The 13,866-nt window shown below is 43.4% G+C and overlaps 1 protein-coding gene across 8 annotated transcripts in view; it reads left to right on the top strand.

The window, feature by feature from the left end:
* The window catches only part of LOC135541280 (monoacylglycerol lipase ABHD6-like), a 50,504-nt gene extending 36,878 nt beyond the window's left edge, over positions 1–13,626 (top strand). Inside the window, exons 5-12 of one of the 8 annotated variants that reach the window (XR_010455955.1) lie at positions 713–845; positions 7,503–7,672; positions 8,058–8,112; positions 9,710–9,810; positions 10,802–11,208; positions 11,466–12,316; positions 12,391–12,447; positions 12,687–13,626. Coding sequence is in view for 2 of the 8 variants with exons in the window: in XM_064967399.1 (XP_064823471.1) it covers positions 713–845; positions 7,503–7,672; positions 8,058–8,112; positions 9,710–9,810; positions 10,802–10,990 (648 nt within the window). In the remaining 6 variants the exon portion in view is untranslated. The other 7 variants (XR_010455953.1, XR_010455951.1, XR_010455954.1 and 4 more) reach the window with 7 other exon arrangements.
* The last annotated feature ends 240 nt before the right edge of the window (positions 13,627–13,866 follow it).

Genomic DNA, 13,866 nt, shown 5'->3' on the forward strand with positions numbered 1-13,866 from the left:
ATATGAGTTGGATCTCATGTAAAATCTTAGAAAAAGACCAACTCACTTTTTTATTTTTCAAACTATTTACTTTTATACAAATCATATCTTGTGACTTCGTTACTGCATTATTTCTTAATGGACTTAATGGACACATCCCATTTCCTCAAAGAATCCATAAAAGCTTGGTTACATTTTCAATATTATCCTCCGGGAAAAAATGACAGAAATTCAGAGCCAAATCATATGGTTGAATTAAAATATACTGATACATAAAGATAGAAAATGTTTTAGGGAAAAATGGGAACTTATTATATTATACTGTGTGTATATATATTTATTTTTGTATTTCATTTTATCTTTATTTAACCAGGCAAGTCAGTTACGAACAAATTCCTATGTTCAATGACGACCTAGGAACAGTGGGTTAACTGCCTTGTTCAGGGGCAGAACAACAGATTTTTACCTTGTCAGCTCAGGGATTCGATCTTGCAACCTTTTCGGTTACTGGCCCAACGCTCTGACCACTAGGCTTCCTGCCACCCCAAATATATATATTCTGTATATAATGAAATGCATATAACTCTCAGATACAGATTGTTGAAATTACTATTACAGTACTAAAACTATGATTTCTTCCTTAGCGGCTGCTGTGAACTGCGACTGGTATGTTTTCATGCTGCAATCCAGTACCTGTACAACATGTCTCTGTGTCCCCTCTGTGTGTGTCCAGTTCGTGGAGAGTGTCCGTCTGACCAAGAGGCCCTTCCATCTCGTGGGCACATCCATGGGAGGAAACGTTGCTGGAGTATACGCTGCCCGTTACCCCAACGACCTTTGCAGTGTCACCCTCATCTGTCCGGCAGGTACAGCTTACAGTTCTAAAAGTAACTTTTCAAAATGGCTGCAGAAAATGTCCATAGTGACAGAGTTTCCCGTAAGTTTGCAATCATATAACAACACTTTTTATTTATTATTATTATTTTTTAAATATATGCTACCTGTTCTATAATGTAATTGTCTTTTTAACAAGGGTGTGTTTGTGGGGTTGAAATATTCCTAATGTTAATTCACAATTAATAAATAAATGCTCAAATTATGAATTATATTATGAATTATAGAACTCCTTATGCCAACAGGCCTTCGGGATCATTTTCTTAGATGTTTATTTACACTGAACAAAAAATATAAACGCAAACATGGTGTTTCATGAGCTGAAATAAAAGATCCCAGAAATGTTCCAGACGCACAAACATATTATTTCTCTCAGATTTTGTGAACAAATTTGTTTCCATCCCTGTTAGTGAGCATTTATCCCTTTGCCAAGATAATCCAACCACCTGACAGGTGTGGCATATCAAGAAGCTGGTTAAACAGCATAATCATTACATAATCATTGACCCTTGTGCTGGGGACAATAAAAGGCCACTCTAAAATGTGCTGTTTTGTCACAAAAACACAATGCCACAGATGTCTCAAATTTTGAGGGAGCGTGCAATTGGCATGCAGGAATGTCTACCAGAGCTGTTGTGAGAATTTCATGTTAATTTCTCTACCATAAGCTGCCTCCAACTTCGTTTTAGAGAATTTGGCAGTGTGTCTAACTGGCTTCACAACCGCAAACCACGTGTAACCACACCAACCCAGGACCTGCACATCTGGCTTCTTCACCTGCGGATTGTCTGTGACCAGCCACCGAGACAGCGGATGAAACTGTGGGTTTGCAAGGCCGACAGCACATGAAGATCTCCCCCACAGCACAAACCCAAGGGGGGGCGCCAACCCGGACAGGAAGATCACATCAGTGACTCAACCCACTCAAGTGACGCACCCCTCCTAGGGACGAAATGGAAGAGCACCAGTAAGCCAGTGACTCAGCCCCCGTAATAGGGTCAGAGGCAGAGAGGGAACCGGCCAGGCAGAGACAGCAAGGGCGGTTCGTCGCTCCAGTGCCTTTTCGTTTACCTTCACACCCCTGGGCTAGATTACACTCAATTATAGAATCTACTGAAGAGAAGTCTTCAATAAAAGTCTGTGTCTCTCACATGGGTAGGCAGACCATTCCATACAAATGGAGCTCTATAGTAGAGAGCCCTGCCTCCAGCTGTTTGCTAAGATATTCTAGGGACAGTAAGGAGGCCTGCGTCTTGTGACCGTAGCGTACGTGTAGGTATGTACGGTAGGACCAAATCAGAGAGATGGGTAGGAGCAAGCCCACATAATGCTTTGTAGGTTAGCAGTAAAACCTTGAAATCAGCCCTTGCATTGACATGAAGCCAGTGTAGGGAGGCTAGCACTGGAGTAATATGATCACATTTTTTGGTTCTAGCCAGGATTCTAGCAGCCGTATTTAGCACTAACTGAAGTTTATTTAGTGCTTTATCCAGGTAGCCGGAAAGTAGAGCATTGCAGTAGTCTAACCTAGAAGTGACAAAGCATGGATCCATTTTTCTGCATTTTTGGATAGAACCGTTTCTGATTTTTGCAACGTTACCTAGATGGAAAAAAGCTGTCCTAGAAATAGTCTTGATATGTCCGTCAAAAGAGAGCTCAGGGTCCAGAGTAACGCCGAGGTCCTTCAGTTTTATTTGAGACGACTGTACAACCATTAAAATTAATTGTCAGATTCAACAGAAGATCTCTTTCTTTCTTGGGACCTAGAACAAGCATCTCTGTTTTGTCCGAGTTTAAAAGTAGAAAGTTTGCAGCCATCCACATCCTTATGTCTGAAACACAGGCTTCCAGGGAGGGCAATGTTGGGGCTTCACCATGTTTCATTGAAATGTACAGCTGTGTGTCATCCGCATAGCAGTGAAAGTTATGGCCCAACGCTCTGACCACTAGGCTTCCTGCCACCCCAAATATATATATTCTGTATATAATGAAATGCATATAACTCTCAGATACAGATTGTTGAAATTACTATTACAGTACTAAAACTATGATTTCTCCCAACATTATGTTTCCAAATGACATCACCAAGAGGTAAAATATATAGTGAAAACAATATTGGTCCTAAAACAGAACCTTGATGAACACCGAAACTTATAATTGATTTGTCAGAGGACAAACCATCCACAGAGACAAACTGATATCTTTCCATCAGATAAGATCTGAACCAGGCCAGAACTTGTCCGTGTCGACCAATTTGGGTTTCCAATCTCTCTAAAATAATGTGATGATCAATGGTATCAAAAGCAGCACTAAGGTCTAGGAGCACGAGGACAGATGCAGAGCCTTGGTCTGACGCTGTTAAAAGGTCATTTACCACCTTCACAAGTGCAGTCTCAGTGCTATGATGGGGTCTAAAACCAGACTGAAGCGTTTTGTATACATTGTTTGTCTTCTTGAAGGTAGTGAGTTGCTGCGCAACAGCTTTTTCAAAACATTTTGAGAGGAATGGGAGATTCGATATAGGCTGATTTTTAGTTTTTTAAGATTCTCTGGGTCAAGGTTTGGCTTTTTCAAGAGAGGCTTTATTACTGCCACTTTTAGTGAGTTTGGTTCACATCCGGTGGATAGAGAGCCGTTTATTATGTTCAACATAGGAGGGCCAAGCACAGGAAGCAGCTCTTTCAGTAGTTTAGTTGGAATAGGGTCCAGTATGCAGCTTGAAGGTTTAGAGGCCATGAATATTTCCATGAATGGGTCAAGAGAAACAGGATTTAAAAAACTTGAGTGTCTCCATTGATCTGAGGTCCTGGTAGTTCTGTATAGACAACTGAGTTTTGGAGAAATACGCAGATTTAAAGAGGAGTCCGTAATTTGGTTTCTAATGATTATGATCTTTTCGTCAAAGAAATTCATGAATTTATCACTGCTGAAGTGAAAGCCATCCTCTCTTGGGGAATGCTGCTTTTTAGTTAGCTTTGCAACAGTATCAAAAATAAATGTAGGATTGTTCTTATTTTCCTCAATTAAGTTGGAACAGTAGGATGATCGAGCAGCAGTAAGGGCTCTTCAATACGGTACTGTCCTTCCAAGCTAGTCAGAAGACTTCCAGATTGGTGGAGCAGCAGTGAGGGCTCTTCGATACAGCACGGTACTGTCAGTCCAAGCTAGTCGGAAGACTTCCAGTTTGGTGGAGCAGCAGTGAGGGCTCTTCGATACGGCACGGTACTGTCAGTCCAAGCTAGTCAGAGGACTTCCAGATTGGTGGAGCAGCAGTAAGGGCTCTTCGATACTGCACGGTACTGTCAGTCCAAGCTAGTCGGAAGACTTCCAGTTTGGTGGAGCAGCAGTGAGGGCTCTTCGATACTGCACGGTACTGTCAGTCCAAGCTAGTCAGAGGACTTCCAGATTGGTGGAGCAGCAGTAAGGGCTCTTCGATACTGCACGGTACTGTCTTTCAAAGCTAGTCGGAAGACTTCCAGTTTGGAGGAGCACTATTTCCATTCCAATCTTCTGGAAGCTTGCTTCAGAGCTTGGGTATTTTCTGTATACCAGGGAGTATACATCATTAAACACAGTAAATTCATCAGGATTAAGCCATGTTTCAGTCAGGCCAATCACATCAATGTTATGATCAGTGATTAGTTCATTGACTATAACTGCCATGGAAGTGAGGGATCTAACATTAAGTAGCCCTATTTTGAGATGTGAGATATCACGATCTCTTTCAATAATGACAGGAATGGATGAGGTCTTTATTCTAGTGAGATTGCTAAGGCGAACACCGCCATGTTTAGTTTTGCCCAACCTAGGTTGAGGCACAGACACGGTCTCAATGGGAATAGCTGAGCTGGCTACACTGACTGTGCTAGTGGCAGACTCCACTATGCTGGCAGGCTGGCTTAACAGCCTGCTGTCTGGCCTGCACCCTATCTCATTGTGGAGCTAGGGGAGTTCGAGCCCTGTCTATGTTCGTAGATAAGATGAGAGCACCTTTCCAGCTAGGATGGAGTCCATCACTCCTCAGCAGGCCAGGCTTACACATGCAGGTCCTGTTTGTGGGTGAGTCCCAGAAAGAGGGCCAATTATCTACAAATTCTATCTTTTGGGAGGGTCAGAAAACCAGCGAGTTGTGAGACTCTGAGTAGAGTAAATATTGATCACATTCCCTGTGTATGATCATATATTTTGATACATTGAATGTTAATATTGTGAAACTATGTTATACATTTTTTTTTAAATGTACCTACCTGTTTCAGGAAGTGATGTCACTGAGTACTGCCCCTATATATAGGACCTTCCACCCCCCCACCTGGGAACATGAGCAGCAGTGTTTGGTTTTTTCCCCTTCCTGTTTTCTGTGAGTTTTGTCGACAACTCCACCTGCGGAAAGTACCTGGATGTGCGGAATGTTCTTCAACTTTTGTACTCGGCTGTAGAGCTCGTCCCTCCCCCTAACATAGCGCCCTCAGAGCTCATCACTGAGCTAAGGACACTGGGTCGAAACAGCTCACTCTGCAACTGGATCCTGGACTTCCTGAAGGGCCGCCCCCTTGTGGTGAGTGTAGGTAACAACACAGTGTGGTGCCATGATTGTGGATCATGGTCCAATCACACCAAGACAGTCGTGAAGAGGCCACGACAAAACCTATTCCTCCTCAGGAGACTAAAAAGATTTGGCATGGGTCCTGAGATCCTCAAAGTTCTACAGCTGCACCATCGAGAGCATCCTGACTGGTTGCATCACTGCCTGTTATGGCAACTGCTTGGCCTCCGACCGCAAGGCACTACAGAGCGTAGTGTGTACGGCCTAGTACATCCCTGGGGCCAAGCTTCCTGCCATCCAGGACCTCTATACCAGGCAGTGTCAGAGGAAGGCCCTAAATATTGCCAAAGACTCCAGCCACCCTAGTCATAGATTGTTCTCTCTGCTACCGCACAGCAAGCGGTACCGGAGCACCAAGTCTAGGTCCAAAAGGCTTCTTAACAACTTCCCAAGCTATAAGACTCCTGAACAGCTAATAAAATGGCTACCCAGACTATTTGCACCCTCCCACCCCCATTTTTATTCTGCTACTCTCTGTTTATCTATGCATAGTCACTTTAAGTCTACCTACATGTACATATTACATCAACTAACCGGTGCTCCCGCACATTGACTCTGCGCCGGACTCCCTGAGTATAGCGTCCACATTGACTCTGCACCGGACTCCCTGAGTATAGCCTCCACATTGCCTCCACCTCCACATTGACTCTCTGCTGGACTCCCTGAGTATAGCGTCCACATTGACTCTGCACCGGACTCCCTGAGTATAGCCTCCACATTGACTCTGCACCGGACTCCCTGAGTATAGCCTCCACATTGACTCTGCACCGGACTCCCTGAGTATAGCCTCCACATTGACTCTGCACCGGACTCCCTGAGTATAGCCTCCACATTGACTCTGCACTCTCTGGACTCCCTGATAGCCTCCATTGACTCTGCTCCCTCCTCCACATTGACTCTGCACCCTGAGTATAGCCTCCACATTGACTCCCTCCCTGAGTATAGCCTCCACATTGACTCTGCACCGGACTCCTGAGTATAGCCTCCACATTGACTCTGCACCGGACTCCTGAGTATAGCCTCCACATTGACTCTGCACCGGACTCCCTGAGGCCTCCACATTGACTCTCTGCACCGGACTCCCTGAGTATAGCCTCCACATTGACTCTGCACCGGACTCCCTGAGTATAGCCTCCACATTGACTCTGCACCGGACTCCCTGAGTATAGCCTCCACATTGACTCTGCACCGGACTCCCTGAGTATAGCCTCCACATTGACTCTGCACCGGACTCCCTGAGTATAGCCTCCACATTGACTGCACCGGACTCCTGAGTATAGCCTCCACATTGACTCTGCACCGGACTCCCTGAGTATAGCCTCCACATTGACTCTGAGTATAGCCTCCACATTGACTCCACCGGACTCCTGAGTATAGCCTCCACATTGACTCTGCACCGGACTCCTGAGTATAGCCTCCACATTGACTCTGCACCGGACTCCTGAGTATAGCCTCCACATTGACTCTGCACCGGACTCCCTGAGTATAGCCTCCACATTGACTCTGCACCGGACTCCCTGAGTATAGCCTCCACATTGACTCTCTGCACCGGACTCCCTGAGTATAGCCTCACTATTGTTATTTTACTGCTGCTCTTTAATTACTTGTTATTTTTCTGTTTTCTTTACTTCAGTTTATTTTAGTAATTACTTTAACACTGTATTTTTCCTTATACTCTGCATAGTTGGTTCAGGGCCTGTATAGAAACATTTCACTGTAAGGTCTATTACACCTGTTGTATTCAGGCTCATGAGACAAATACAATTTGATTTGATGTTGCGTTTTATATTTTTGTTCAGGCAGGGTAGCCTAGTGGTTAGAGCGTTAGAGCGTTGGACTAGTAACCGGAAGGTTGCAAGTTCAAACCCCCGAGCTGACAAGGTACAAATCTGTCGTTCTGCCCCTGAACAGGCAGTTAACCCACTGTTCCCAGGCCGTCATTTTAAAATAAGAATTTGTTCTTAACTGACTTGCCTAGTAAAATAAAGATTTAAAAAAATTTAAAAAATGGTGGTCTTTTTTTCAGGTCTTCCTACCGAGAGTCCGTTTGTGGAGCGTCTGAGGGAGTTGGAGAAGGACCAGGAACTGAGTGGGAGCCTGGATCCCCAGGGCATCCCTCTGATCCCCTCTACCCCAGAGGAGATGGACAATATGCTCAAACTCTGCTCTTTCGTACGCTTCAAGATCCCTCAACAGGTATTTCAGTTGGGATTACTTAGGCCGTGATTCAATCTGATCGCACTCTGTCGGGCAATTGGACTTTTTCAAAGCATTGTTTCCGCGTTCGTGGAGAACACATTCATGGTAAACGGTGCATACCTTCGGCTCAATCGAAAATTAATGTCATGCGCACGATCACGCAGATCTACTGCTGATCGGATTGAATCCAGGTCTTAGTTTTGTTGTTGTTGGCGGCTGGTCAACATCTTCAGGATTTAGTCAATAACAACAACAACAAAAAACCTGGACGACTACTACTAGAACTACTGAAAAGCTTCTCTTCTACTTGTTGGCATTTCTTTTTTTGAACAACAATCTACTGCATGGTTCCTTACAATAACCTTCATTATTCTTTTGCCAGATTCTTCAGGGATTGGTGGATGTTCGAGTTCCAAACAACGACTTCTATAGAGAGTGTGAGGGACTTGGTTTGAATATCTGCTTCAAAAACATTCATTGAATAATTTAATGATTCTGTCAGACTTGTCAATCACACCTGGTGGAATGTTTTTTGGGTTTTGTGGTGCATATTGTATATGCATGTGTAGAGGAATAACTATGCACTTATCTTTCCTCAGTGAATAGGTATTCTATCTTTCCTCAGTGAATAGGTATCCTTCTATCTTTCCTCAGTGAATAGGTATCCTTCTATCTTTCCTTAGTGAATAGGTATTCTTCTATCTTTCCTCAGTGAATAGGTATTCTTCTATCTTTCCTCAGTGAATATATCCTTCTTTCCTCAGTGAATAGGTATTCTTCTATCTTTCCTCAGTGAATAGGTATCCTTCTATCTTTCCTCAGTGAATAGGTATCCTTCTATCTTTCCTCAGTGAATAGGTATCCTTCTATCTTTCCTCAGTGAATAGGTATTCTATCTTTCCTCAGTGAATAGGTATCCTTCTATCTTTCCTCAGTGAATAGGTATCCTTCTATCTTTCCTCAGTGAATAGGTATCCTTCTTTCCTCATCTTTCTTTCTCAGTGAATAGGTATTCTATCTTTCCTCAGTGAATAGGTATCCTTCTATCTTTCCTCAGTGAATAGGTATCCTTCTATCTTTCCTCAGTGAATAGGTATCCTTCTATCTTTCCTCAGTGAATAGGTATTCTTCTATCTTTCCTCAGTGAATAGGTATCCTTCTATCTTTCCTCAGTGAATAGGTATCCTATCTTTCCTCAGTGAATAGGTATCCTTCTATCTTTCCTCAGTGAATAGGTATCCTTCTATCTTTCCTCAGTGAATAGGTATCCTTCTATCTTTCCTCAGTGAATAGGTATCCTTCTATCTTTCCTCAGTGAATAGGTATCCTTCTATCTTTCCTCAGTGAATAGGTATCCTTCTATCTTTCCTCAGTGAATAGGTATCCTTCTATCTTTCCTCAGTGAATAGGTATCCTTCTATCTTTCCTCAGTGAATAGGTATCCTTCTATCTTTCCTCAGTGAATAGGTATCCTTCTATCTTTCCTCAGTGAATAGGTATCCTTCTATCTTTCCTCAGTGAATAGGTATCCTTCTATCTTTCCTCAGTGAATAGGTATCCTTCTATCTTTCCTCAGTGAATAGGTATCCTTCTATCTTTCCTCAGTGAATAGGTATCCTTCTATCTTTCCTCAGTGAATAGGTATCCTTCTATCTTTCCTCAGTGAATAGGTATTCTATCTTTCCTCAGTGAATAGGTATTCTATCTTTCCTCAGTGAATAGGTATCCTTCTATCTTTCCTCAGTGAATAGGTATCCTTCTATCTTTCCTCAGTGAATAGGTATCCTTCTATCTTTCCTCAGTGAATAGGTATCCTTCTATCTTTCCTCAGTGAATAGGTATTCTTCTATCTTTCCTCAGTGAATAGGTATTCTTCTATCTTTCCTCAGTGAATAGGTATCCTTCTATCTTTCCTCAGTGAATAGGTATCCTTCTATCTTTCCTCAGTGAATAGGTATTCTTCTATCTTTCTTCAGTGAATAGGTATCCTTCTATCTTTCCTCAGTGAATAGGTATTCTTCTATCTTTCCTCAGTGTTCATGGAGATCGTAGGAGAGAAGTCCAGACACTCCTTACATGAGAACATGCATCTGATCACTGTCCCAACACAGGTCATCTGGGGGAAGCATGACCAGGTAAGCATCCCAGGAGCGTTGGGTCGTAACCTTGCACAATAACACTGTGGGAGCAATCAACAGTGTATCTTTATTTTATTTCAAGTAATACAAGTTGCAAGTAATTGGCTGTGCATACACTACTTGTACACTTAGAAAAAAGGGATTTTGTTTTTGTTTTGAATATAATGTATGTGACTATTTTTAGGTTATTTACTGTTTGTCTTTATAATTGTAATGATTAAAACAGAATAGAAAAAGGGCTATTCGGCTGTCCCCATAGGAGAACCATTTTTAGTTCCAAGCCTTTAAAAAGTATATATATATTTAACCTTTATTTAACTAGACAGGTCAGTTAAGAACAAATTCTTATTTACAATGACGGCCTAGGAACACTGCCTTGTTCAGGGGCAGAACGACAGATGTTTACCTTGTCAGCTCGGGGATTCATTCCAGCAACCTTTTGGTTACTGGCCCAACGCTCTAACCACTAGGCTACCTGCCTCCTCTACACTCTAACCACTAGGCTACCTGCCTCCTCTACACTCTAACCACTAGGCTACCTGCCACCTCTACACTCTAACCACTAGGCTACCTGCCTCCTCTACCACTAGGCTACCTGCCTCCTCTACACTCTAACCACTAGGCTACCTGCCACCTCTACACTCTAACCACTAGGCTACCTGCCACCTCTACACTCTAACCACTAGGCTACCTACCTCCTCTAACCACTAGGCTACCTGCCACCTCTACACTCTAACCACTAGGCTACCTGCCACCTCTACACTCTAACCACTAGACTACGCTGCCACCTCTATGCTCTAACCACGAGGCTACCTTTAAAGTTCTACATGGAACACAAAAAAGTTCTACCTGGAACCCAAAAAGGGTTATTCAAAGTGTTCTCCTATAGGGACAGCCAAAGAACACGTTTAGGTTCTAGATAGAAATGGGTCCAAGAGTGTTCCTCTTAATTGGACTCCCTCCCTCCTCTCCTCTCTTCCTCTATCAGGTGGTGGATGTTTCTGGATCATCTATGCTGAAGGAGGCTGTCTCTGACTGTCAGGTGGACCTGCTGGACAACTGTGGTCACTCTGTGGTGATGGAGCGACCTCGCAAGACAGCTCAGCTCATCATGGACTTTATCAATAACCAACACAACACTGGCTCTGGCTCCAACAACAGCAAGAAACTCTCCTGAGATTGACTACCTGGAGCTTAGACTTTATAGTGCCCGTTTCCCGGGCAAAGTTAAACCAAGTCCTAGACGAAGAAGCACTTTCAATGGGGGTTTGATCTCCATTGAACATGCGTTTTAGTCAGGGACGAGGTTTGTCAAGGACTAGGTTCCAGTCAGTGACTAGGTTTCAGTCAGGGTTTCAGGTTTAATTCGGGAATAGATTTCATTTAGGGTTTCAGGTTTCAGTCAGGGACTAGGTTTCAGTCAGGGACTAGGTTTCAGGCAGGGTTTCAGGTTTCAGTCAGGGTTTCAGGTTTCAGTCAGGGACTAGGTTTCAGTCAGGGACTAGGTTTCAGTCAGGGACTAGGTTTCAGTCAGGGACTAGGTTTCAGTCAGAGACTAGGTTTCAGTCAGGGTTTCAGGTTTCAGTCAGGGACTAGGTTTCAGTCAGGGTTTCAGGTTTCAGTCAGAGACTAGGTTTCAGTCAGGGTTTCAGGTTTCAGTCAGAGACTAGGTTTCAGTCAGGGTTTCAGGTTTCAGTCAGGGTTTCAGGTTTCAGTCAGGGACTAGGTTTCAGTCAGGGACTAGGTTTCAGTCAGGGTTTCAGGTTTCAGTCAGAGACTAGGTTTCAGTCAGGGTTTCAGGTTTCAGTCAGGGTTTCAGGTTTCAGTCAGGGTTTCAGGTTTCAGTCAGGGACTAGGTTTCAGTCAGGGACTAGGTTTCAGTCAGGGTTTCAGGTTTCAGTCAGGGTTTCAGGTTTCAGTCAGGGACTAGGTTTCAGTCAGGGACTAGGTTTCAGTCAGGGTTTCAGGTTTCAGTCAGGGACTAGGTTTCAGTCAGGGACTAGGTTTCAGTCAGGGTTTCAGGTTTCAGTCAGGGTTTCAGGTTTCAGTCAGGGACTAGGTTTCAGTCAGGGACTAGGTTTCAGTCAGGGTTTCAGGTTTCAGTCAGGGTTTCAGGTTTCAGTCAGGGACTAGGTTTCAGTCAGGGTTTCAGGTTTCAGTCAGGGACTAGGTTTCAATCAGGGTTTCAGGTTTCAGTCAGGGACTAGGTTTCAATCAGGGTTTCAGGTTTCAGTCAGGGTTTCAGGTTTCAGTCAGGGTTTCAGGTTTCAGTCAGGGACTAGGTTTCAGTCAGGGAATAGGTTTCAGTCAGGGTTTCAGGTTTCAGTCAGGGACTAGGTTTCAGTCAGGGTTTCAGGTTTCAGTCAGGGTTTCAGGTTTCAGTCTGGGACTAGGTTTCAGTCAGGGACTAGGTTTCAGTCAGGGTTTCAGGTTTCAGTCAGAGACTAGGTTTCAGTCAGGGACTAGGTTTCAGTCAGGGACTAGGTTTCAGTCAGGGTTTCAGGTTTCAGTCAGGGACTAGGTTTCAGTCAGAGACTAGGTTTCAGTCAGGGTTTCAGGTTTCAGTCAGGATTTCAGGTTTCAGTCAGGGTTTCAGGTTTCAGTCAGGGTTTCAGGTTTCAGTCAGGGTTTCAGGTTTCAGTCAGGGAATAGGTTTCAGTCAGGGTTTCAGGTTTCAGTCAGGGACTAGGTTTCAGTCAGGGTTTCAGGTTTCAGTCAGGGTTTCAGGTTTCAGTCAGGGACTAGGTTTCAGTCAGGGAATAGGTTTCAGTCAGGGACTAGGTTTCAGTCAGGGTTTCAGGTTTCAGTCAGGGTTTCAGGTTTCAGTCAGGGACTAGGTTTCAGTCAGGGACTAGGTTTCAGTCAGGGACTAGGTTTCAGTCAGGGTTTCAGTAAGGTACTAGGTTTTAGGTTTAATCTGTGTCCAGGAAACCAGCCTACAGTGAGCGTTTATCTGTAAAAAATCTAATAATCTGTAAATGATGTAGTAATATTTTTCTAATCTAGTCCTCAGGGAATGAGCCCATCAACCAACTGGCTGCGGTTTCATGCTTGAATTTGATTTTAAGGTGAAGGAAGACTGTGTAAAATACTGGGATACAATATTGTGACATTGTATTTATTTAGTGATTTAAGGACCTTAACTTCAAATGTGATATTCTTTGTTTAATTTCCAATGTGTTACTAAACTTACATGATTTTGCCAAAACATGATTTTTATATATTGTATTTGAGTTTGTGTTACCTCTGAGTCAGCTGAAGGACTGTGGTCGGTAGTGTCTGAGACTGATCCCGCCTGAAAACACAAGATGTAGAGAAAGACTCAAACTACTTCTAGTTGTTGTTAGATTGCTTTGTCTTGTTGAAGGTTGGTACATGGTCTTACTGTTATCCACAGACAACATATTACACCTTGTACATTAGGAACATATCGAAGGAGCATTTGTCATTGTGTTTTATGATCAAATTAAATGTCATTAAAAACAATGGAGCGACAATGACGTACATTTTGTAATATTATTATTAACCAAGTACTTTTTCTTCAAGCGCTGCTATACCCTGTTATATGTGATATAACTTGACGGTATCGATGCATGACGATAGAGTATCGATGCAATGAGACACAACAACCAACGCCTGCATATTTTCAAGTTTGCTTTGTTTAGTTTAAGCTGATGCCATGTCGATAAGTTACACTGAGACAAAAAAATCATTTGTGACACTTGTTATCCTTGTACATGTTAATGAGTTGTCAACCTCCTCAATGTTTTTGCTTGTTCACGTAAAGCACCAAATAAAACCCTTTTCTCATGATGACATGAAATTCATGGACCAATCACATTGGATTTTGTTGTTTTGGGACTGAGCCTTTATGGGGTGGAGCTACAGCTGTTTTTGGGGCTGGGCCTTGATATGGGGTGGAGCTACAGCTGTTTTTGGGGCTGGGCCTTGATATAGGGTGGAGCTACAGCTGTTTTTGAGGCTGGGCCTTGATATGGGGTGGAGCTACAGCTGTTTTGGGGGCTGGGCCTTGATATAGGGTGGAGCTACAGC

The sequence above is a fragment of the Oncorhynchus masou genome, chromosome 6 (genome assembly GCF_036934945.1).
Source record: "Oncorhynchus masou masou isolate Uvic2021 chromosome 6, UVic_Omas_1.1, whole genome shotgun sequence".
NCBI lineage: Eukaryota > Metazoa > Chordata > Actinopteri > Salmoniformes > Salmonidae > Oncorhynchus > Oncorhynchus masou.